Raw genomic sequence first — 26,160 nt, 5'->3', positions numbered from 1 at the left:
AAGAAAATGAAAAAGTACAGATAATTTGAAAATGGCTCTCAAAATTCAGATGGTATATATTCCTTGCTTTCTTGCAACTTTTTGGAAAGTAAGTGTTCCTGGGTGTTATTTACACCTGATTCCAAATTCAGAGAACATATTTTATTCGGATCAGAGAAACTTTTACGTTTTCTCAGAAAATAATTGGTATTATTTGACGTCGTGGCCCAGGAGCTAGTCTCTCCTTTTAACTCACTCCAGTGGCTGAGGACTCAATTGATTCCGATTTCCACATTAGGGACCTGCCATATTACGTAAACATACTTTACAAGGAGAAAGGCAGATAGGAAAACAGGGCACCAAACCTTCTCCACTAACAGCCTTCACACACTATAAGGAGTGTCCCACTGGGGGCTTTCCCCCTGGAGCCGCAGCTGTTAAACCGTATGGGGGAGGAAGCGCGCGCTCAGTCATCTCTTCCTCTTCAGGCCGCCAACGCCGACCGCACCAGTCTCCCCCACCCCAGCCTGGGTCTGAGCCAAACCCCACAGGAATGCAGCCGGGTCACATGCGCTGCGGCGGCGGTGGACGTGCCTCTCCCCCCGCACCCCAAAGAGACCCAGCGCCATCTTGCCCTGACGCAGTTACAAAGTCACGGGAGAAATTGTGTTTCCTCATCCGCGCCAGCGCCCCAAAGTTCCGCAGAGGCCGAGCCAGGGCCCTCACCTCGCGCAGGGACAGGAGAAAATGTCAGGGAAGAGGCTTGAGATTCCCTTCGTCGCTGCTTGGCTTCCATACCGGCCGCAGGAGCGACGATCACCATCGTCACTTCTCCCTCTCTGCCTTTCCAACAGCCTCTCCCGAAGGCACTGGCCCCACCCGCTGCTGCAGCATGAGGTCATCGCTAGCCAATCACAACGCGCCCGACGAAGGTATCAAGCACTGATTGGCTGCATGAAACGCCTTTGCCTCTCCCCATTCCGCTTACCAAGCGCTCCGAGTCGCTGTGGGGCAAGAAGACGGAAACCGCCATTTCGGAGAAAGGCCCCGGAAACAAGAGCCGGAATCACCATGAAATTTTAGTGGGGACACCCTTGTTTTATTCTTTGGCTTCCCCCTTTCTTCTTCGAGATAACCGCTCTGCCCCTCCCCCGTTGAGTCACCGCCACATAAAGGAACTCCCGCTCCCCTCCCCGCATATTGTCCCGCCGGCGGGGAAATCCTTCCCCGGGGCCAAGAGAAGGAGGCAGCGACGGCGGCAACTGCACCGACAGCAACGGCAGCTTTTTACCCCGATACACGGTGGCAGGGAGGCGGCGCAGACGGTGGCTGTATTTTTCCTGCTGTTTCTCCCCCCGACCTCTTCCGTTTCTCGCTCCTCCATCGAGACGGCGCTGGACGCGCCAGCTCGGCTTTTATCTGGTGCTCGGAGCCTGCGCACTGGAGCCTCTTCAGCCCCTAGTGGGCGTCGATTTACGCCCTAACCAAGTTCACCCTGCGCTAGAGGCCAGACTAGGGAAGGGGTGGGGTAGACCGAGACTGAGTGGTTTGAGAAGTTAAGTGCACCGCTTTAGGAGGGCAATGGGGTAGAGGGTCGTTCCCGAAGCCTACTACAATCATCCTTCCACACAGTAGTGGCGTACCCAAGCTCACCGATATCCAGACTTAAAGGCTACTCGGGAGAGCGGTAAAAAACCAATCCCACCAAATACTGAAACTTCCCCAAACCTTCGGTGAATTGTTGAATGCATCTGTTGTGAAAATGACGGAGATTCTGTCCACCTCTCTGCCTCCAGTTGGCTATCTTCGAGTTTCTGTGGAGAGGCAACGGCGGGCGGCAGCCCACAAGCAAAATGGCGGCGGGCGGATTCGTCCCCTCCCCCTCTGCCCCTGCGGAGCGGGACGGGCGGGCCCCGTGCACTTGCCGCCGCGGCCGCCGCGGCCGCCGCCGCGGCCGCCGCGGCCGCCGCCGCCATTTTCCCAGAGCGAGAGGCAGTGACACTGAGCGGGCGCAGGGGGCCCAGTCGGAGACCAAACCTGAGTTCGGGAGCGGCAACAGAGGGACCATAGACACGCTGAGAAGCCTCGCAATCGCCTCTGCGTTCCTGTTGACTATCTGGGTGCCCCCTCCCCTACTCCTCAGTTGCTGGTGAAGAGGCTGCGCGCTGCTGTTTGGGGAGGGGGTGTGTGGAGCCGGGTCCGGTGTCCGCAGTGACTGCTCTCAGATCGTGGAGGTGTGGAGAGACTCCTTAGGGGTCGAGCAAATAACGAGGTTCTGGTGTCTGGTGTGTGAACATCACAGGTCAGTGCCTGTCGTCTCCTTGGGGGTTCATGGAGTTTGCAGGGTGGAGGGACGTGTGTTTCAAGGGGGAGGGAGGCTTCTTATCTTTATCCTTCATGGGAGACTCGACATTGACTCAGGTGTCTTGGCTTGGGAAAGACGATGCTCGTTTGAATCGAATTTATCCTTTCTCTGACCTGTCCCTAGAAAGGGAGCATTATGGCGGGTTTTAGGGTTGGGGAAGGGGAAACTGGCAGTTAAACCCCCTTGAGAGTGGGAGTTAGGGAGGGGGCGCACTCCTCTTTGGCAGTAGGTTAAGGCCGCTTGGTTGAGGAGGGAGGCTTGTGACTGTTAGTAGGATTTGTGTCGAAGTGGTCCCAGGAGCTGCCAGCCCTCCCTTACCCTCCACCGCATCTCGTTCAGGTGCTGAAAACCCGTGTAGGCCTCATTTTCTTCTTCCATTTCTTAACTGGCAGCCGCTGGTATAATTTTCTCATCAATACGAAGGAATTTAAGAGAACGCCCTGGGTCTTTATCTCCCTTTGTGGGAGAACGAGACAGCTCCTCATCCTCTCCAGGAGAAGGTAAACCCGCCCCTGAGGTGGTCACCTCAGTACCCGGCCTTCTCAGTCTCCTCCCCCACTCCTCTTGCATTATCGTCGTCCTTTACTGTGCAGGAGGCTTAAAATCCCCAATATGGCACATTTTAGAAAAGCTTATTTTGACCAAGGGTTTGGCACAAACACTGTGGCAGCAGACAGAATAGAAACAAACGGTTCACTGTGCTAAACGGGGGCGGGGGAGAGAAAAAACAACCCAGAGTGCTCTCTTCCACTGGCCTTAGTTCCGTAGAGATCCTTTCTTGCTAGACATTGTCTTAAGAATGATACAATTTAAAGTCAAAGAAATCGCTAGAATTAGCTTTAGATTAAACCCTGTTTTTCCTGTTTGCTCCCTTTTTAGAGATGTGAATAACATAAGGTGTTTAGAGTTCTAGAGACCTTGGAGAGAATTAAGTGAGGTGCATTCAACTCTAGGCAGGAGACATCGTTGCAGAATTGGAAAATAGTCCATTTTTTCCCTTTAATGTTCTAGATGGGGAGTAAAAAGTGAAATTTCCCTCTTTTGTCCTTTACAGATTCTAAAAATGGCGGCCCCAGGCTGATGTTGTGGTAATCTAATCAGCTCGGGTCCTCCACACCCCATGCAGTGCGTTTGTCTGCAGCATATTACAGGCTTATTATGTTTACATGAAAAGACTGGGCTTTTCCCCCCCAATACCGTTTACAAAGATGTATTGATTTTACTGAAAATTGCAATGGTTTTATTTTTGTTGATTAATTTTATTGGTTTTTCCTGAGAGGCAAATAAAATGACACCACTTTTGAAAAAAATTGAAACACTCAAGTAGCCTTAGAAATTTCAATAGTGAGGTTAGGTGCTCTTAAATATGTCCCAAAATTATTTGGGGACAAATAATAGTTTTTGTTCGGTTTAATCGAAGCATACTTTATACAATATGCCAGAGTAAATTTAAATGTTTAGTAAGTCCAACCTGTTTTACATGACTAGACATTTTAGAGTAAAACGTTTCCTATCCAACACTAGATTGATTTTGTGAATTTTGGTTTTTGTTCTCTGTCAGATTAATTTTTAGGGAGCTGTACAAACAAGCCTAAACCTGTTACTTCACTGGGTGTGGAGATGTTTGTTCTTCTCATTATTAAATTTTGCATCCACTTTCTCCATATACTTAAGCATTCCTTAAAAATTTTCTAAGTTAATTGTCTATTTGGCGAAGTGAAGCTCCATGCTTTGGTGCCTTTTAACATTGTCTTATGGCATACTTTCATAATTATGTCAGTAAAAAAGTAAGGCTTTAGTTCTCGATTCCCTAACCCCCAAAACAAGCTCATTTACCACTATGGGATGTAATATTTAGTCAGTTTTAGTAGACTTTACAAGCCATACCATAATAGGGTCTTGAATCCACTTTGTGCTAATTTCAGAATTTTGTAGATTGAGGCAGAAAATTAAATGTTGTAATTTAACTATTTTAAAAAGTGGATGATGAGTGGTTAGAATTTATCTCTGTAGTGGGAAGTTGCTTTTTTTTGTTTCTTTTTGGCCTAAACTAAGCGGTGAGATATGAGTGGGCCATTAATGGTATTTAATGACTATTTTGATTGTGAATCAACTGAAAGATGAGTGCCTTTCAATCCAGTAGTACTTTAAAAGGTTGGAAAGTATACACCCTTTCATGATTCTTTTATTCCATTGTAAATACTTCAGAGCAGAATTTACAATGAATAAGAGGATCATGAAATTCATATATGAACTAGATGTTAAGTTCCTATTATTCTGTTACGTTGTATAAAACTAGTAAGACTGAAGTTTCTGTTCTACAAAAGAATTGTAGAAATAAGTGGCATAAGGAGTTGCATCATGGAAGACTTGAGCATACAACCTTACTTGGAATCTCCAAAATATTTTATTGTAAAATGAAATATTAGTGGGTAGTGGGAGAATTTTTGTCAGGATTTTGGGGTCAGTACTCATTCATAAAATGCTGAGTGATCATGTAAATCCAGATCTTTTAACTGCTGTGTAAAGATTGTGCATTTCTTTTGAAGATAAAGTAGTTAAGAACTGGTTCAGAAGGTTGGTACTTTAAACTTAGTATCTAATGTAGAGAAGTTTGGTTTATGTAGTCATAGGAGAAGACACTGTACCAATGTTTTTCTTGTTAGTGACCTTTGTGAGCTCCAGACACATAAAGCTTTTGGACTTATTTGGCTTCAAACAAACGTTATCAAGTTAGAAATTATAAGAAAAGCCGCCTACATTCTACTAGTTTTCCTTGTACTAGCCTCTTCATTGCTTTGGGTTTTGTTTGTTTTGATATTCTTTGGTTCCTATAAAACGAGACTTTTTTTTTTTTTAGTATATTGCACTTTATTTTAAATGGTTATCTTATAAATAACATGGCTATAAATGTTTAGTTTTTATTACTGTACATCCCAATTGGCCCTCCGTGTTTTAAGTTAGGATTGTCTGGGCAAATTTATTAAAAGGCTAGGCATAATTTTTGTTTCCAGAGGGTTTTGAAACATTTGGTTCCCTTGGTGGAAAACTAGTCAAATGGTCTTTGTTAGGATAGCTGAGTTTGAGGGATTAGTAATTTATCTTGTTTAAGTGGATTTGTAGAAAATAATATAATTGGAGAGCAAATTATATTTTTAGGGACTGCATTTTGATCATACTTCCCTTTTGTTGTCAGTGTAAGTTACTGGATCCCTTCGTTCTCACTTTAAATTTAAAACCTTTTACAGGGCTTCTCCATTTCCCTTCAGCTCTTTAAGTCTCTTATAACTCTCCTGAAATTTTGGGTTGTCTGTCTTCCTCACAGCTTCCAGCCAGAGAATTTTACCATATATATTACAGTAAGTTACAAGATTTGGATCTAAAAATGAGGAAGTGAGGAGAAAAGCCAATTAATATGTTAAGAGACATTGTTCCCCACAATACAAACTTAGTGATCTTAGTGAAATTATAACTTCTTAAGTTGATTTCTTATTTCTAGGAATAATGTACCTATTTTCATGCATCAAACTCTTAAACCTATGGTTTTATTTTTAAAAGTGTTATTGTGTAAATCCTAACAGCTCTGCTTTTCTGGAAGTTACTACTGGGACGTAAATGTGTATTACCAGTGTGTTTAAAATGTATAAAACCAATAGAACCATGATGAGCTATCAAAAACTACTTAAGAAATAGTAGTATGGAATTTTCTTAAAAGATGCTACATTTATTTTTTAAATGTTTTAATAATGTATAATAGCTTTTATCTTCAAAGGATTTATTCTTAGTAGATGGTAGGTGCTAAATTGTTGAATTTAACTGAGCACATTTATATATCAAATATTCATGGTGATCAGGGGACTGTTTCATGTCTTTTGTTAGAATAAATATATAAGTACTTGTATTCAGTGAGACTAATGTTGACCATAGAATTACTTTTAACTTATGGTAAAATTATTTTTTGTGTAGACTGGCAAACTCAAAAAGATATTATTTGAGATATTGCTGTATAAGAAAAATGTTAGCTAGCTTTTAGGCTGGGTGTAAAACTAGAGTGCCTCATTGTCTTCTTTTTACTGTCTTTGTAATGTACACATGTCGGGAGTAGCCTCATTTTTTTCTTAATAGTGGAAGGATAATATTTTTTTATTACCTAAAAATTTATTTGCTACGGAAGAGCAATATCGGTGGTTGAAAATTGTTTTTAGTGCACTAAATGTGAAGTACGCAGTATTTTACTGTAAAAATTTTGCTATTATAGTTAAATAATAAGTATCTTATGAAGAGGTATGGATTAACTAAAGAAATTTTTTTTTTATTGTGAACACTTTAAGTGGTATGTTAAAAATCAAATGGTGGTGACCCAGTCTTAATCAATTTATTTGTATGTTTAAGAATATGAGAAGTTTTTATTAATCATTGGTAACTAATATGCATTTTATTTTTAGGTAGTTTAGGGAAGCCACGTTTGTATTTTAGGTGAATCTTACAGCCTTATCAAATATCCAATTTGGTTATTTACCTAAACTATTTAAGCTGTTTAACCTGTTGCATTGAAAATGTTCCACATCACAAATCACAGAATTCTTTTTTGATATGCTGCATTAGGATGCCATCAAAACATACATGATGCCTTTTAATGAGTAATTTTATAATATAATTAATGAGTAAAAAATTATTTGCCCATCTTTAATTATTTTTTATTTTTATTTTTTTTTGCATTTTAAAACTCTTAAATGTGAAATCTGGGTTTAAGAAAGGAACTGTACACAGGTCAACATGAGAAACAAATGATTTTGCAGTTTTTTAAAATTCTAGTTATGTAACTGAAGAAGAGAGATAATTTTCTAGCAACTCTTATATGATTGCTCAATTTAGAGTTAATTTAAAGTAATAAACATTCTTGGTCCTGAAGTTTGTTGTTGGGAAAGATAATATTGAGTAATCACACCTGTGGTACAGCCAATATGGTTGCAGCATTTAAGGTCTGAGCCTGTGGCAGAAAGCAAATTAATATAACAGTGGGATTAAGTTAGTTTCGGTTTGTGATATATATAAGATAATTTTAAAGTTCAAGTTCACATGGTTATGTTATCTAATATTTTATCTGAAACAGAACAATTTATAATCTGTTGGGTTTTGTTTTTGAAGGATATTTAAAACATTTTTATTTAAAGACAATTTACCCTGATTCCTATATTTTTCACTGTTTAGACTAAACAGGTAAAGCCTAAACAGACTAAACATGTAAAGCCTGTCCATGGTTTTTAGCAAAAAGTGAGGAATGTCGTGAAAAGGATTGAACATTATCACTTAGGATATTGTCAGGAAAACAGGTTTTTTTTCCCCCCAGAAGTTTACATATCAGACTATATGTGATAAAATCTTCTAATATTTTTTATTTCACAGACTAATAATGGAATTTGATAGTTTCTGTTTTTGAGTTTACAGAGAGACCTCTTGAATTCCTCTTAATGCTGCTTTATATGTTTAAAAAAAGACAAGGTTCAGGAATTTGAAAACTTGCTTCCTCTTTAAAGATGTGGCAAAGGATGGGAAGATTCTGATCTAACTGATGTCAGTGATTAGGACTGTGCTTCATTCAGTAGGGGTAAATTGATGGGCCTCTGAGAGTTTGGTCTGATACATAGTAACTCTCCAGACAATAAGGTTGCTTCTTTTGGAATTATTTGCTTTTCTGTTTCTCTTTAAAGGAAGCTGTATAATTGGTTGAATTGACACAACCTTGTTACATCTTACTCTTAAGCCCCCATGGAAACAATATTTTTCAAGCATAGACAAAAGATTAATTTAGCCACTATTTGTCTTACACCAAGTATTTCTACTTCTGAAAAACCTGTTGTTTTAGGGTTCGTTTGGATACAATGAACAGAAATCAGCTCCAACTACTTTAAGTAAAAGATTTGTTCTAAGGCTATAGGGAAATCTCACAGAATTTATTTGAGGGAAGTATAGTCGGGCCTCACAGGAGTTGGCAAGGTGTCAGAGAGCCACTGTTCTCCATCTTGATCCTTCTAATTAGCTATGACTGGAGATGGTGGTAGGGTAGTGGTTTATGGTGTGTCAGGGAGTAGTTTCTTTGGGTGGAGAGCAAGAGAAGGACACCTCTAATTCATCTAAAAACAATTGCCTTTTTCCACAGATTTACTTGGGAGGGCCTCCAACACTAATTAGCATCAAAGTGATGATTCTATTTTTAAATTTAAAAACAAATATTATAAACAAATATACATGTGTAAGCTGAGGAATGCTTTTAAAATAACCCAAAAGTTTTTGTTTTCTTTTAATTTTTTAATTTTGAAATAATTACAAACATACAGAAAAGTTACATGAATAGTACAAAACTTCCTTGAACCCTTAACCCAGATCCCTTGAATTTTAATATTTAAATAAATGTTAACATTTAAGTAAGTAAAGTCACATTTACTTTATTGTTCTCTCTGTAATTATACAATTTTTTTCTGAACCATTTGAAAATAGATTGCATACACCATGCTCTCTTACAGGCCTTAATAAATACTTAAATATGCATTTCCAAGGAACAAGCATTTTAGGTAACCAGAGTAGTTAAATTCGGGAAATTTAATGTTGATATAATACTTTTATCTAGTCCGTTGTCCATAGTCATTTTCATTAGTTATTTAAACTATGACCTTTATTAGCATTTTTTTTCTGGTACACTAGCCATTCCAGAAAAACAGATGGCATTTAGTTCTCAGGTCTTTATAGTTTCCTTTAATCTGGAGAGTTCCTCAGTCTTAACTTTGTTTTTCATGATATTGGCAGGTTAGTTTTTATACAGCGCCCCTCAGTTTGAGTTTGTCTAAGGTTTCTTCATGATTAGATTCAGATTTTGCCTTTTTGGCTACAATACTAGATAATATGTGATCCTCTATAATCTGAAGGCACTCAGTGTTTTTTTTACCCCTTACCAGTATGTTCATTTTGATTACTTGGTATTAAGGTGTTGAGTAGTTTCACCATTATATAGTTAGTGTTTCTCATTTTGCCACTATTATGTGATTTGTGGGCAGACATTGTGATATTGTGTAAATATTCTGTTCCTTGTCAGACTTTCCTCTCTTAGATTTAGTGTCTACTGATAATTCTTTCCTGAATAAGTTTTTGCTTTGGTGATTGCAAATACACCAACGTTTTTAGCAATTGTTTGTTTCTGGGTAATTGGGATTGTGGGAGTTTTATTTTCTTTCTGATTTTTCTGTAGTGCATGTAGGTTGCTTTTGTAATCACAACAAATGAGAAATTTTAAGAAAAGTAGAGAAAATTTAGATTGTATCAGGTAGTATTCCAGCATAGTTTTCCACACTAATGGGATTTAAAATAGTTTCTTGAATGCTGGTCTAATTTGGAGTTCAGAACACAGAAATTAAGTACTTAGATTGTTAAATTATTTTTTTAATAATGTAGTTCTAATTCCTTATTTTGTTTTTAGAATTGTTGATAAATGAGCATTGTTACACTTGTTTATGTTTATGATATGCTACTAATACTAGTTTGATTTCTAAGATAAGGCCAAAAATACGTATTTTAATTTGGTGCTATTCCCTTTCTTCTATTAAAAAATATTTCAAGTAATGTTTTTGAACTAAATTTTTTTTTTTATGAAGTCACTGAGATTTTTTTACATATATGCAAGTCAATACTTTTAAAAAGGGTTGGTGAAGTGGTATATTTAATATAGTAGGGCATCAAACATCTATAACTTAAGAACAAAGTGTGTGATTTTTGGAACCTCGTAATTAAAGAGATATGTGCTCATTGTAGGAAAATTCAGAAGAACAAGAAAGGGACAAGAAATGGAAAACACTTGTTTAGACTTTAATTACATTATAGTACTTTTACCAATTTGGCATATTTCTGTTTCATGATAGCAAAATATTAGTAGTGAAATAGGATGATAATTTGAATGTCATACTAATTCAGGCCCTGGGTAAAATATTGAAAGAAAACTATTAATTTCTTTGGAAACTCTCAGATTGGAAGAAAAAAATTTTGAGACTTGTGAATACTTGTAGAATGAGGATTATATTCTCCAAAACTTAAAATGTTCTTGTGAGAAAATGAAGATGAGCTTATTTCAGAATAGTGAGCATTAATGACGTGATACAGTGTATTCTTAGCATTTTGTAGGTGCTTAATTGGTTTAAAACTGATTTGAATCAATGGTAGCTGTCTTAAGAGAATGAAAGTTCACTTTATAGCACTACCAAATCCTATTTATCTCATTTTTTTACCGAAAAAGAAAAAAAAAAGTTTTGGGAGAAAGGTGCAAAAACAAGTCCCATATGAACTAGAGGATTTTCTTTTAGGCTGGAATCATTGTCCTGGACATGTAAAGTAGCACTCTATTGATTGAAGTTAAGAAACTAGAGTTAGAATTGACTTATGAAATCTTTTTGTTAAATATTTCTCATCATGGCCAGGCGCCACATGTATCATTTACATGGAGTGCTTATTAAAATGAACATTCTTGGGCCTCATTCCAGACCTTCATAATCACATCTATTGGGGCCTCGAATTTGCATTTTAGTACTAGTCTCAGCTGATTTTTACACTGTTTCAGCTCTTCCCTTTTTTTTGCAAGTAAACCCCAGGGAGGTTAAATAATTTTCCAAAGGTTATATAGTTAGTGATTGATCAAGGATTAAAATTTAGGCCCTCATGTTTGATGCTTTATACTTTTCTGAGAAACCATGCTAACTTCCCTCTTGAGAAGCCTGGATACTATTTTTGGATTCTCTGAATGAAGGATACTGGTCTTTGTGCAATGTCATGTGACAGATTCTTTATTTAGTGCTTCTGTACATCCCAATTCAAGATGATCTGTTGATTTAAAGAACTCATGTGTTATTTGGATAAGAGTCTGGGATTGGAATTACAGCAGTCCAATTTTGGATCAAGTTGTTCTGGTGAGCCTTGAATGCTGGGATAAGAGTATTGAGCTACTGAAAAATATGCTCTGGAGAGTGATGTACTAGGACATGCTTATCCACCGTGTCCCCCTCCCCCCTTCACACACACCAAATTCTTAAGACTGTGAAAGTAATATATGCGTATTAAAAGAACTCAAGCATACTTCTTTAGAGGCACTATTGCATAAAGCTTAAGGGTAAAAACTCTAGGACCCTTGAACCAGGTTGTGCTGCTTTGTGACCTTGGGCAAGTTACTTAACCTTTTCATACCTTAGTTTATTGAACTGCAAAATGGAGATAGTAATAGAGCCCACATTGTAGAGTCATTTTGAGAATTCAACTTAATATGTGTAAAATTCTTAGTAAGCTAAACAGTGAGCCCCTAATTCCCATCCCTAGTGTTTCTCATATGCAGAGGTGGTTTCTATTTATAATTTGTGTTTTTTCTGACGTGTTTTGTGTAGATACTGTAGAAGTTTCTTTAACTTTCATTTAACCAACCTGCAGGATTGCTACTCCTTTAAAAAATACTAATGCCCATTGCATGTTGCATGATGTAAACTACTGTGCTGCTTCCACTAATTGAGTTGAATGATCATAAGAGTCACATGATTGTTCACAAATTGGCTGATTCCATTGAACTTGTATTGTGTTTATATTATTAGACATTACATAAACCAATGATAAATGAGTGAAGAGAGAATTGTTTAAATGAAAACTAAGTTAAATGCTTTGGAAAACTTGATAAAGGCAAATTGCTAAAGAAAATTGTTATGAAGTTAGGTATAGGTAAGATAGCTAACAGATAGATTATGGGAAAGAAGAATAAAAAACTAGAAAGAAGTCTGCATTCATATTACCTCACAAGTGTCTAAGTGATTTCCTACCTTGAAATAATCTAAAACCAAAAACCATAGATCATGCATGATAGATATGATTTATATAAGAACAAGAACCCAGATTTCAGTTAGAGGAGCCATAGTCAAAGAGAACATTTTGGCTTGACATCAGAATATTGATAAATGACATTTTAAATTAAAAATACAATGTTTAAGATTTTTTTTTATAACTTTACGTTAACCAACTTTGAGGAACTAACAAACTTCTAGTTCTATTTTTTTATATATAAATCCAGATTTCTTTTTTTAATCCAAAATGGGATGGATATTCTCTAACTTTCTTTTTTCATTTAGTACCTTGAAAATCTAAAAATGCTCTTTTAGGGTCTGATTCTGGTTTGTCCGGTGAAGCTTATAGATAGAACCTATCTAGATGAAATGGCAAATTTCAGATGTGTCTGGAGGTTAACACATACACTGAAGTATCAAAGTCCAGTAACCTTTGTTATTTTCTAAGATTGAAATTGTTCTCTTCTTAAGGACTATCTTAACTCTGATAACATAAGCTAGATCTATTTAGTGGCAAATAGTTAAGTGCTCTACATGTGAAAGCATCATGGTAGCTACTAATTTTGTCTCGTTGGTCTTGCACATATTCCTAAGGGAAGTAACATGATTGTATTGGCTAATATTCTCAGGATAAGTTTTGTGTGGTTTTTAGATTTTAGCTTGTAATTATTTGATGTATTGTAACCTGATCATTTTATGTTAGTAGTAACTTATTAGTTATACATTAATGTAATAACTACTTGATTTTTTAATTCCAGGTTAAAACTGACATATTATGGAAATGACAATATGATTGTGCTAAAAGACATAAGTTCTTTTATTGTATAATTACTTTGAGAATATATATCTGAGGAACTGTGATATTTATTGTTTAAATTTAAAGTGATTATGGAGATTTAAAAAGAGATTCTGCTGGTATAGCTTCAGCTAACATTTACAGGCAGTTTAAAGTTTATGCCTCTTATCTCTTACAGTAAATGGTTCCTTAAGGATTTGGGGAAAAGTTATTTCTAGTTCAGTCTCTAACTTCACATAGTAATTTCTTTCTCCATGTTAAATGACTTTTATGAGAGTGGCCAATTAGCTCAGTACATGTGGATTATTTTTCATTTATATATAATCTCTTCACAGAAAGATCTTTACAATGAAGTTTGAAAGTGAACGAAAGTGTAGCCTGTCTCATAGCAAATATACTGATTACTTACAGCACTCATCAATTCTACCAACCTCATTCCTGACATTTTATTTTTCCCTTTATCGTAAACTTTCTCAGTGATTATATGGTTCGTCTAAGGCTACTCTAAAAGCCTGTTTTGAACAAAATACATAATAAGTTAATAAACTGCATATCTGAGTATTTTTCCTAATAGAGACTTAGCTCTACTTCCGTAATTCATATTTGAGGATAAGATACATAGATCTTTTTCCTCTTAAGCTTCAACTCTACTTGTAATATGCTAGTTCTATTTCCAGGTTTTGGTTTTTGTTTTTCTATTTATATTAATGTATGAAGAGGAAGTAATTGATTGTTGAAAACTGTAAATCTTGGAATTAAAAGATTGGGGAAAATGATGTAGAAGTAAGTGGTTTAAACATGGGAAGTATTTTATTTTTTTTAATTCACTTTAGTCTTTGCTGATTTTTTAGGTTGTTAAATACTTAGAAATTAAAGCGCTCTTAGACTTAAGATTTTTATGGTAATTATTTTAAATGCATGTGTAATAGTAAGATAACCTCATTTACAGTAATAGAGCTGCTGTTTTTTTCACCATTTGAGTGGCTTCAGTGGTCAACGGTATTGTGACTGGAATTGCTTAAAGTTATAATTAAATGTAACTTCATGTCTTTAATTCCAAGAGACAAGACAAATAGTGTTTATAAATGAGTATCTACAGTGTATTTATATATCTTATTTACACAGTAGCTTTGGGAGATATATATTTTACACATTTTTCATGGGAGGCCTAAAAAGATTAAGTATTACATAGTTAAAGAGTGACTGATCAAGAATTCAAATTCAAGTGATTTGAAAATCATCATAGCTTTCTACTGATCCTTATAGAGGACTAATTTTTGGCAAGGTAATGAGAATACACAAATTATTCATTAAAAGCAGTTACTTAAGAAAACTAAGGTGTCCTTGATTATATTACCTTGCACTAGCTCATTTCGAATGCCTTAAGAGCAACTTAATTTTGTTCACTGCTCATTTCCCAACACCTAGAGCAGTATCCAGAACATGGGGTATGCTCAATAAATATGTTAAATAAATGAACTTGAATTTATTTTATTATATTTTGAAATAGAATAGTTGCCATAATCTGTGGGGAAAATGCTTAAATAATACTCAAGATTTCTTATGTTTGGATACAGGGTTCTCAGAACTTAATGGTGAAAAGCTGGAAGGGTTGTTAATTGTTGGAAATTAATTCAGATGATGAAGATGGTGGTGGAGGCCATGGAAACTGAGGTAGAATGAATCTGAAACACTAGGGAGGCACAGAAGACTGGATCACAAATATACTAGGAGACTAGATAAAAAGAGGATTAAAAAGAGAGTTGAGATACTGATGAGGTACCAGTAAGAACTGTAGTGGAAGAAGGTGTGTGGAAAAGATTCAGTTTGAAGGTTTGTTTGATTTTTGCAGTGATGGCAGATATTTGAATAGGTATATACCCTATAGATGGCTGAGATTAGGAAATCGAATAAATGAATAAATGCAAGGTGGATGGAGAATAACAATGAGGAGGATTGAGCTTTGAGGGACAACCACATGTTAGCATAATAAGGTAAAGAGAAGCAATTAGAAAAAACAAAAAATTTCCAGAAGGAAATCAATAACATTCTTCAGTGACAGGTTTTTTGTTTTATATTGTTTTGTTTTTAGGATATTTTCATGTTCATCTAAAAGGAGGAGAAGGAATTAAATGTGTTAGAGAGAGGGAAAGTATGTTTTAATCAAGAATAAGATAGGTGGTATCTAAGCCACTATGTTCTAGGCTTCTAAAGCTTATATCTTAGTGCTTGCTGTATGGCAGACAATCTAATTAATCCTATTAATAGCTGTTTCAAAATAATGTGTCAACATACAAACCAGTGGTCAAAAAAATATGTTTTTAGGAGGTTACAAAGGGAAGAGATTAGTATTAAGTTTTATAGCTGCAACAATTTTTTGAATTAACCTAGTCAAATTTTTATTTATAGATGAGGAACCAGTCCTTAGGAGGTTGATCCACTAGAAACCTCAGAGCTAGTTTTGTGACAGAGATGTCTAAGTTGGGAAATTGAGAAAGCTTCAAGGAAGTATTGGTACTTCAGTAATCCTTGAAGGTTTAATAAAATTTTTATTGGCTGGGACGAATATAAGTATACGAAAATAACTTTAGAAAATTTGAAGAAGATGAGCAAGGATATCTTATCAATAGCAGAAAGACTGGTATAATCAAAGGATTTATCTATTGGAAGATTAGTTTGGAACACGGTAACCTGATAACATCAAGCTTAGGTACTTGACTGTAATTACTGTGAGCTACTATTCTTTTTGGAAGAGGACAGTTAGGAAACTAATGGGTTTTTGAAGCATATTTGTTTTTTGTTCAGTGTATAAGTAAGTCTAAAATAGAGTACTGGAGCAAATCCCCTCCTCTATCCCTTTTTTGAGATGAAACGTCCAGGTCATAGCTCAGACCTGCTAATTCAGAATCTTTGCATTGAATGAAAAGTAGTATTTTGTGAATCTATGTTTGAGAACCACTAGTTTAAAGGTCAAGTTAGGATAGGGAGAGAGACCACTTAGAAAATTATTCTGGTAGCCCAGATCTGAGATAAAATGTAGACGGTAGATCAGAAAGATTTGTTTAAATCCTATTAATTAGATTTGATGCAGATTATTCTTAGGGGAAGAAGAGAGGACTCAAATTCTCTAGTCTAAAAGAAATTATTTAAAATAATGATAAAGGAAATACTTAGTTAATGCTGGAGATTAGAATAAAGAATGAAAAAAAATTATTGTCAGTTTTGTTTCGGTCAAAAAGTATGGCCTTACCTGGTAGCATACTCATCTAAAGGCAAACAAAAAGCAAGACTGAGCCAGCTTAGTGGTCTACGTAAGACTGAGTGACTAGAAATAAGCGCAGGGTTTTTGTTGTTGTTTTCTTTGATTTTTAATTACAACAAACTTTAATACTACTTTTTGGAAAAGTATTTTTTTTCTCTTCTGCCTTTGGACAAATGGAATTTACCAGTGAAATAAGTTTTTCATATTACATGTTGAGTCAGTATTTTCTTTTAGCCAATGATTTTCAAATTATTCCCCAGGAAACCTTAGGCTTATCATGGAACTTGTGTGTGGAGGATGTGCAAGCAGGGACATACCCTTGCCACCCTCTTTAACTACAGACATACCAAACATGAGGTACAATGGGTATGCCTACCATACCCATTAGCAGACATTAATCACTTGCAGCCTTCTCCCATTATGTCTGGTTGTGTCCTCCTAAACACAACGTTTCAAATTGACACCAGCAATCATTGGGGAAAGCATAGAAAAGCAAAACTATTTTTTCATCCTAGAATCAAAACAGATGCTTAGATTTCTGTGTAAGATTTTATTTGTAGGAAAGTTTCTATCAATAGTAAAATAAACGTTTGAATGCCACCATTTTAATGTCATTTTAAAAATTATATTTATAATTTTGAGGTAATTTGTAGATTCACATGCAGTTGTAAGAAATAATACAGAGAAATTGTGTGTATCCTTACCCAGTTTCCCTCAATGGTAACATCTTGTAGAACTGTAAAACAATCATGACTAGAATATTGACATTGATACAATGCACCCATTTTGTTCAGATTTCCCTAGTTTAATTTTTCCTTGTGTGTGCATGCGTGTGTGTATTTCTCTGTATTTTTATCACACGTGTAAGTTCCTATATCCACCATAGTTAAGATATGGAACAGTTCCATTACCACAAGGATTCCTGGTGTTGTCCTCTCATAACTACACTAATCAGTTCTACATTTCTATAATTTATCATTGAAGAATGTTATATAAATGGAATTATACATTATGTAACCTTATTGGGATTGTCTTTTTCTCCAAACAGCATAATTTCCTTGAGATTTATTCACATTGTTGCATTTATCAGTAGTTCCTTTATATTGCTCAGTAGTGTTTCATTTAATGTTATTTTCCCATTTGATAGTTACCACATAGAATATACAGCTTCAGAATTTTTCTTTTAAATCTACAGAAAGTGTTATTTATCATTTTATTTTGTTAAATTCTCTGGCACTGTTTTCTCCTGTCTCAATCCCCAATTCTCAGGACTGCTGAGAACACAATTTAAAAACTCATGTAGATAATTTTTTTTTTTAACTGAAGGAAGTTTTAGAGCCCATTGAAGTATGTGGCTTTATAGTACTCATTACTTTCTTACATAAAAGTAAGATTTTAAGGAATTTGGGAAGATGCGATTATTCTTAAGTTTGAAGATTCTTTTTCTTCTGCATTTGTATATTGAGCGGTACATCCTAAGGTATGTATTTGTGAGCCTTGTAACTAGAAATCATTTTTATTATATTCTTAGTTATGAATAAAGACTAACCTCATTCCAAGAACAATTTTGTGTGTGTATGAAAAAGAAATAGTTCATTTATTCCTGTAGACTGTGATATCAACCACCGAATAACTACTTGCATAAAAGGCTACATTTTACTAGATTTTACACTATAGTTTAGTGATCTCCAGTGCTTTGACACATGACATACTATTAAAAAATAATAGCATGGTGTATTAAACTGGATAGCATTGAAATTATTTTAATTTGGGGTGGTGATGGAGGAGTGTGCCAGTACTTTAACTGGTTACAGAATTGGTGTTTAGAATAGCTTCCCAAAAAACCTGAGAGAAAGAATGAGACCCCATTACATAATACCAAACGGTTCACTGTATCATAGTCATACATGTATTTTTTGAGTTAATGGACTTTATTTTTTAGAGCAAGTTTCGATTCACCTCAGAATTGAGTGGAAAGTACAGAGTTCCCTCATGCCTCCTCCCCACACACAGCACAGCCTTCCCCATCATCAACGTTCCTGATCATTATAGTACATTTGTTACATTTAGTGAACCAATATTGATACATCCTTATCAACCAAAGTGTGTTGTTTACATTAGGGTTTACTTCTTGTGTTCATGTATTTTTTTTTAAAGGTGATTCTTTATACTTTGATTCTAATCAAATCTCTAGTGAGCTAAAGATAAGGTAAACTGGAATGTAAGGTGAGCTACTGTGGAGTTTCAAAAAATACTGGCTGATTTGGGAAAGTGCTTTATGGTTTGATGCTTATTGGTTAATATCATAAGTATTGCCATTGGTTTATTCTTTGAAGAGTTTAATCTTATCAGCCAGTCTCTTTTGATAAAAGCTCTGAAAAGGATTTCAGGGTCCAGATGATCTATATATATTAATCATTAGTTTAAGAAAATAACCAAAACAGTATGTTTAAGGTTTAAGAAAATAACTGAAACAGTTTGTTTGAGGTTTGTAATAAAGAGGGTTGGCTGTTGACTTTTTAACTGAAACTACTTCTCTTAATACAAAAGCATCCTTTCTCCTTTACCGATAAGAATGGACTCTCGAATAGATCAGAAATTCTTAACAGTTTACTTGAATATTACAAGTATAATTACTGAGAATTGTTCTCCAATACCCATCTTTTAAGAGTTTTTTCTAAATATTTAATTCCCAGAAATTTTACCTGATAATCATAGGTAACAGCTGAGTGCCACACACAATCCTTGAAACAATTCAGATATACTATATTCTGTGATTATTCCTATTTACAAATAAGGAACTGAGGCTTTAGGAAAATAAGTAAACCTTATTAATAAGTGTCAGGGTATGAAAGTGGAAGTGTTGCTACTTTGATATTGAATTTAAGTAGGAACAGTTGTAATTGTATTAAATACGATAAGTGAAACTTTATAGAACACGAAAATGTGCTTTTTGAACATTGAATTTTATGTATAGGTTTCCGTTTTCCAAGTAGGTTCGCCAACATTAACCCTGACTACAAGAAGACAGATTTTCCAAGAGATCTTATTTGCTATAAAAGTATTAGAGTGTAAGTTGAATTGGTGAAATTCTTTGTCTCTGGGAACCAAATGATAATTAAAGGGAGACTCAAGTTAAAGTTTAACTGGTTAGATAGGTGATCTTTGCCTAACAAATAGTTCCATATATAAGGAATTAAATATACTTATGCATACATTAGTAATCTCAAATTTGGAGCATTGTTCCCTTAATTTATAAATTGCTTTCGGTTCAGTAGTGAGGCATGTGTTTGTTCCTGAAAATAATAGGAAATTTGAATATCTTTATCCTTTCATTATGAGCTTTGCACCATCCCTGAAATATTTTAAAGACAACTTTTAGACTGAACCCAAGCATCTCTACTTTTGTAGTGTTTTAATGCTGTTGAACTTTGTATAAGTTTAACCATTCTGCCTTATCTTAAAAGGTGGGTAATAAATATACCTACACCATTGGCTCTTTGTAAGGACAAAACATTGTAAGCACTCAGTATTTATTAAAACTGTTATAACCATTGGGGAGGTTTGAATATCAATCAGGTAAGTGCTAATGGAGCACTGATAACTAATATTAACCCAATTAAAGAAATATGTAATTCATTGTTATCAGTTTTTTGTTTTTTGTTCTTTTTTAGATTTTTAGAATCTGATATTTGTTGTTTTATCAGGAGTAATTCTTTAATGTTCCTGGACTGTAAGATTATCACCCTAACCTACCTGCATTTGTAGTTGATGCCCAGAATAGTGAAATGACTTTCCCAGTTTCATTGGTAGTAGCTTGATAATCGTTTGTGATCAACCAACCAGTATTCTTTTTATTATACCTAGTCAACTGCTATAAATAAAAAATCTTAAATGAATGAAAGCAGTATAACTTATAATTTATAATGAATTTTCTGGTATGTGGTCCCTCACAATTTCTTTTGTTTCTTTATTTCATTTCTATTAGTAATTAAGTTAAATTTGCCTGATTATTCTCTTAGTGATACTTGTCCAAAATATAAACACATTTAATTTTAAATATTTGTTGAGCTTTGCATAAGGTGAACTTATTGAAAGGTAATAATAAATCACCCTTTCCTCAAAGAGGTGATTTTAGATTGGGCACTTTCATTTGTAATTTTGGAAAAGAATTTCTCATATTTTTATCCTTTCTGTCTTCGAGTATCATATTCACCTTTTCAGTGGTATTTTTGTTTTCTGAATTTTTTAACATGGTCTTAAACGCAGCCTGAGTCTTCTAGTTTTTCTAATAGATTGTTTTCTAATTTAATGGCTTTTCTTTGTCTTTTACTTTGTTTTTCCTACTTTAGGGTTTTGTTTTAGTATTGTTGCCCTTGCCTTGCTAAGTCTGTTTTTAATAATTGTTTTTTTTTACCAGTTTCTTTAGTTTGATTCCGTTTTTATCTTTAACTGTTGTCTTGTGTTTACATTTATTTGTTTAAAAAAAGTGAATAAAAATCTTTTTAAGAATAGCTGCTGTCTTTGAGTGAATCCCTTTGGTTTTAGGTGCCATGTTAGACAGAAGTACCTATAATTTTATGCCATTTAAAAACAGCTCAATACTCCTATGTTCACTTGATTTCTAGGTCTATTCTGGATAGCAGGTTTTGTGAAGACATTTATTCTTTCTTGGACCTCAGATTTACCAGACATCTCATGGTATTTCCTTTTATATTATTTTTTTAATGGCTGCCATTTACTCTCAATGTATTTTCTGTATATCTTACTTTTTTACTTGCCAGTTAGGTAACCTTTTTTTTTTTTTTTTCAATTCACGTATAAGATGCGAAAGGTTTGTGCTAATTGTTTGGATTTTATCGAATTGTTTTTCCTCTAGTTATGCCTATGTTACAAGCTCGTATCTTTTCTGCTTACCACATTGTTTTCCTCTTTCTTTTCTTCTTATTTTTAACGTCACAGTGATTTGACCCTAATGAATTTATGATTTTATTAAGTATCAACTGGGTTTGTGCGTTTTCTGGCTTTAGAGTTTGTTTTGTTTTGATATTAATGAATATTTACCAATTTGTGGTCTCAATAGACATGACCTCTTGTCTTCTGACCTCTTATGAGCAAATTACTAAGTTCTTACCTATTGAATCAAAGTCAGAACCTCTGGTTCTGTTTCAGATGTGATGATTTGTCTTTATCCTAGGAATGAGTTTCAATGTTTTTAGAGAGATGACTTTCTGGAGGAGGTGTCATGTAGTTTTTATAGCACTTAATTGAATAGATTGACAACTCATTTGGTTAATGAGGCCGGAGCTGCAGTTTTATCCTGGGTGCTCTAATTCATTCAGCAATCCTTTGTAGAGTGCCTATTATGTTCTGGGCACTGTGCAGGGTTTGAGAGATAGGCAGCAATCACACAAATATAATCCATTGTTGAAATAGGCTTATGGCAAACTTATCACTGCTTTTTAAAACAGCTCAAATATACTGTTTATTGAGGGTTGTATATTTATATAAAATTGGGTCACTATTAAATACATACTAAAAAATACATACTCTTAGGTTGAAATATTCAGTTACCTAAAAGAATGAATAGTGATTTAATTCCTGCTTTCCAGGTTTTGCCTCTGGTTAAAAAAAAAACAAACATTTAACAATGTTTACATAAAATATAAGATTTCCTAGGAATTTGCCATAAAGATAAGCTGAGTGGAAGAAAACTTCTACCAACTAGATGCTACTAAAAAGGAAGAGAATTTTTTTTTTAATTGTAATTGTTATCTGTTGTTAGGTTCAAGTCTTTAGTATTTTAAAGAGATATAGAATAATTTAACATTTGAGTAGAACTTACAGTTTTTATGTATATTACTTACATTTTGTCATTTAGAAATTTTATCATTTTATCGCTCTGTATGGGTTAATAAATATGGCTTTAACGAAGTAACTAAAATGGTCACAGGTGCAGAAAGGAAGGTAGGACTTTTCCTTTTTCTCATTCTGCTTTTATTGTTTTTAGAGGACAGTTTTAATTTCATGGCACAAACTATAAAAAATGACAAGTAGAGGACCATAATTTATTTTCAAAAACTATTAGATTTTCTTTAAATGAAACCTGAAGAATTTTTCTATCCACACATTTTTTTTTTTGTGATGAAATAAGACCAACTCTTCTTTTGTGACTACCACTTACCGATTGCTAATATGGGTAATGCATTGTACAAAGTACTCTATTTTACAGTTGCTATTTCTTCTCAGAATTCTTGTGAGGATAAATTAAACCTGGAACATGATGCTTAAAGAGGTTAAATAATTTGCCTAGTACACATATCTAGTGAATGTTAGAGAGGCTCCAGTGCTTATGTTTTAAACTTTTAGGTGCACTTGCTTATTATTGTATATTTTTATTATAATAATTTGTAATTTAGTGGCTCCCCCCAGTTATACATGGTTTAAAAGTAAAGTCTAGTTTTCTCAGAAAATGCAAGCCACCATTACCACCTTATTTTCATATTTTGGTGTTTTCCCCCTTAAGGTATGAGCCCACAGTCTGCATCATCTTTGTGAAATAAGAATTAACCTGAGTAGGTATTCCTGAACTTACTTGTAAAAATTAAAGATAAATATAAGAATTACTGTTTGAAGAAACTGCTCTTTAGTATTTTGGGTATAACATGACAGGGACAATTCTGACTGTTGCTCTTTTCCTGTTTATAGGATTATCAATCTGTTTCATTCCCAAGTTGTACTATATCATTGCTGAAAAGATTTTGAGTAGCTGTTTCACAAACAGTACATATAGCAAGTGTTATACGTGAATTTAGGTTTAAAAAATTGATGTCGAAGCTGAATATATTTTTGTAACTATGGTAAATTTGTTTTAAAAAGTACTTCAATTATATTAGTTTTCTCTAATAATGGTCTGTATTAGAAATAGAGAACACCCTCAGTACACATGTATTTCTGTAGTATGGAAAGTGACAACCACTGTAAAACAGTTGCTTTTATTACAAATAAAATAGCTTTCCTTTTAAATATATGTAAACAGTAGAGTGGAATTTTTTAAATCTAGGTTTTATCTCTTAAACTGAGCAACCTGGATTAAATTATTAAACCTCCAGTGGTAAAATGGAGATCCCTATCTCAGCGTTATGGGGATTAAATAGATCACATGAAAAAGTTTAAGTATGGTGTTTAGTCCATAGAAAATACTAAGTATTTGTTAGTTTGTTACTAGATCACTCACTGAACCAAGAAGACTTGTTTTTGGATACTGGTGCTATAAGAAATTCTGTTTATCTTTCAAAATGAATAATAACTGTTGGTTCTTCACTAAGCAATATTGACATCCTAAATTCATTTCCTGAGGAAGATTATGATTCAGAAATTTTCTTTTGATCACAGTCATATGGCTTAATTCCAAAAAATAAACGAAATAGAGAGTCCCTGAGCAAATTCTAGCTTATGTTGATGATTTATTAAAGAATGCTTTCTTCATTTATTTTACTTACTGATAATTCTTATAGTGTGACTGTTGCTAGGAATAGGTAGATGATTCTTAACTTTTTGTTCCCTTTTCTTTTAAACAGGGTTTGTGGATGCACTTAGATGTTTGCAATGAGCACTGTGGCTGGCATGCCCCAGTGTTTTGGATACCAATGCATAGGACTCCATAGTAATCGAATTTATCAGAGGCGAACGTCATGAGCATAGTGATCCCATTGGGGGTTGATACAGCAGAAACGTCATACTTGGAAATGGCTGCAGGCTCAGAGTAAGTATTTAAATTAAAGGTATTTTGGCTAGGGAAAGGCAAAATATTTCATACAATTATTTTAGCACAACAAAGCAGTTCTTCTCATTTTAGACCCTTGGCTCAAATAAAATATCAGAAGGTTAAGACATAAATCCTTTCAACTAAAATTACTTTTAAAATAATTTTTGAGTCAAAATGCTGTATCTTTTTCTAATTTTTTTTGTCTTTCCTATTTGCTAATTGTTGACATCAAGAGTCAATATAATTGGTTGTTTTTTTTAGATTGTAAGATGTCATGTTTATATTGGAAAATAATATGGTTTTAAATATGTATCTTTAAAAAATGATAATATCTATTTAAAGACTTTAACACTAAGTTATTGCTGTGAAGATTGATTATTTGTTTTTGGAAATTGCAAAGGGTTCGGGTGACAGACAGTGTTGGAAGCTGAAGGATGGGAAGGTGCATGTTTATGTTTTTTGATTCAGTATGGAATTGCTTAATTGGGACCCTTATTGACCAGAAAGCTAAACTTAGTGGAATTTAAGTTTTTTGAAAAAAGGAAATTTATTTTAAGGCTCCTAGACCCTGGTGTACAGAAAAAACGAAAATGCTGTTATTGATCTCCTTTTGCTAACATTTCAAGTGGCCTAGAAGTATTTTCACCAGTCCCACTTCTGCCATTGGGAAAGACAGAGATGCTCTCTAATATTCCTATAATATACTAACTGTATAGTCAGTCTATTTAACTGTATGATTATTATAATATAGTTTTTAATAGCTGTTATGTTTTTTTTGTGTATGTATAAGTTATTTTTGTTGTAAATAATAAGATTCCCAAACAAGGCACTCTTGTGACAGCCGCCCAAGTAGGGACATTACTAAGGAAGGAAAGAACCTGGAAGTAGGGCTTGAGGGGCAAGGTGTTTCAAATCTAAAGTACTAGTCTTTCTTATTGTAAAGCATCTGATAGGTGCAAATCCATATTCAATAATAGCTATAGGCAATTATTTGTAATAATCAGATTCTTTGCTTCTTAAAAATATTTACCTCGATAGTCTTTTTTAAAAAATTGGCATTTTAAGGAATTAGTACAAGATACAATTTATGAAATGTTATTTATATACTAGATAGGAATTTGTTTAGTATACAATGTGAGATACACCTGTACCTTGTTTGACTGTCTAGTATGTGTACTATAAGGGAATTCACAATGAAAACCACATAATTATATAGTTAAAAAGGAATGAATAATACATCGAAAGAGGACAGTCTAGGGGATAGCTGTCTATTTTCTGTATTAAATACATTTATAGAGTATAGAATATAAATATGACTTATATTATGGAACCAAATCTTTTCTGGTATAAATATGGCCATTTTTAGTATGGAAAATTTATTAATTTGTAGGTAGTTACAAAATGACTATCTTTTAAAAAGTGTTTTTGCGTTAGGAACTTTTTTTTCCTGTTCCACACATAGGTGTCTGTCCCTTGGGCATGGTCCCTCACTCAGTGGACACAGAAAGTATAACAGGTGCCAAGTTTTATTATGGGGCAACCAGATTTTTTTTAAATTTAATTTTCAAAACTTTTAAATTCTCTTTTTTAATATAAAACCTAGAAGCTTAAAAAGACCCTTGAATAACATTTTCCCCTCTTCCCACAGAAACAAAGCTTTTGGAGCTCTTTTGATAAGAAATTTTGAAATAATTAACATGTTGCTTCCTTTTATTTTCAGATACATAATCAAAAGATACTGTAGTTGTGTAAGTTGCAAGATGTTGGGGGAAAGGTGCATGGGTCATCCCTGAACATTTCTTTGTTAACCTCTTGTGAAGCTGAGTAATTATTTCAAAATAAAATGTTTTTTAAAAAGAGAATTACATTTTATTGTACTCATGTGGCTGTATACTATTATTAATTCTATCTTAGTTACTTTTTTAAAAGAAGATTGTACTGCTAAAATATAGTATATCACTAATTAATTTAAAATTTAGGAGGTACTCAGGGATTGTTTATTGAATGAATTCATGTACTGGACTAAATTTATACTCACTTCTAAGGCTATAAAAAATAATTTATTGAATCACTTAGAGTTCATCTGGTTTATCTTGTAGCATTTTATAGGTAGGAAATTGAAGATCTAGT

General features: G+C 34.5%; 1 protein-coding gene across 3 annotated transcripts in view; it reads left to right on the top strand.

Annotated features, from left to right (window-relative positions):
• Positions 1 to 1,951: 1,951 nt before the first annotated feature.
• The window catches only part of KMT2E (lysine methyltransferase 2E (inactive)), an 80,259-nt gene continuing 56,050 nt past the window's right edge, over positions 1,952 to 26,160 (top strand). The window contains exons 1-4 of one of the 3 annotated variants that reach the window (XM_016145902.2): positions 1,968 to 2,281; positions 20,891 to 20,963; positions 22,789 to 22,837; positions 23,843 to 24,027. In XM_016145902.2, the coding sequence (XP_016001388.2) occupies positions 23,957 to 24,027 (71 nt within the window). In that variant the 5' untranslated portion in view covers positions 1,968 to 2,281; positions 20,891 to 20,963; positions 22,789 to 22,837; positions 23,843 to 23,956. Of the gene's footprint in view, positions 2,282 to 20,890; positions 20,964 to 22,788; positions 22,838 to 23,842; positions 24,028 to 26,160 lie in introns of all 3 variants that reach the window. The other 2 variants (XM_016145899.2, XM_016145900.2) reach the window with 2 other exon arrangements.

This window comes from Rousettus aegyptiacus, unplaced genomic scaffold (genome assembly GCF_014176215.1).
Source record: "Rousettus aegyptiacus isolate mRouAeg1 unplaced genomic scaffold, mRouAeg1.p scaffold_m13_p_13, whole genome shotgun sequence".
Lineage (NCBI taxonomy): Eukaryota > Metazoa > Chordata > Mammalia > Chiroptera > Pteropodidae > Rousettus > Rousettus aegyptiacus.
This window is presented reverse-complemented; position numbering and strand designations above follow the sequence as displayed.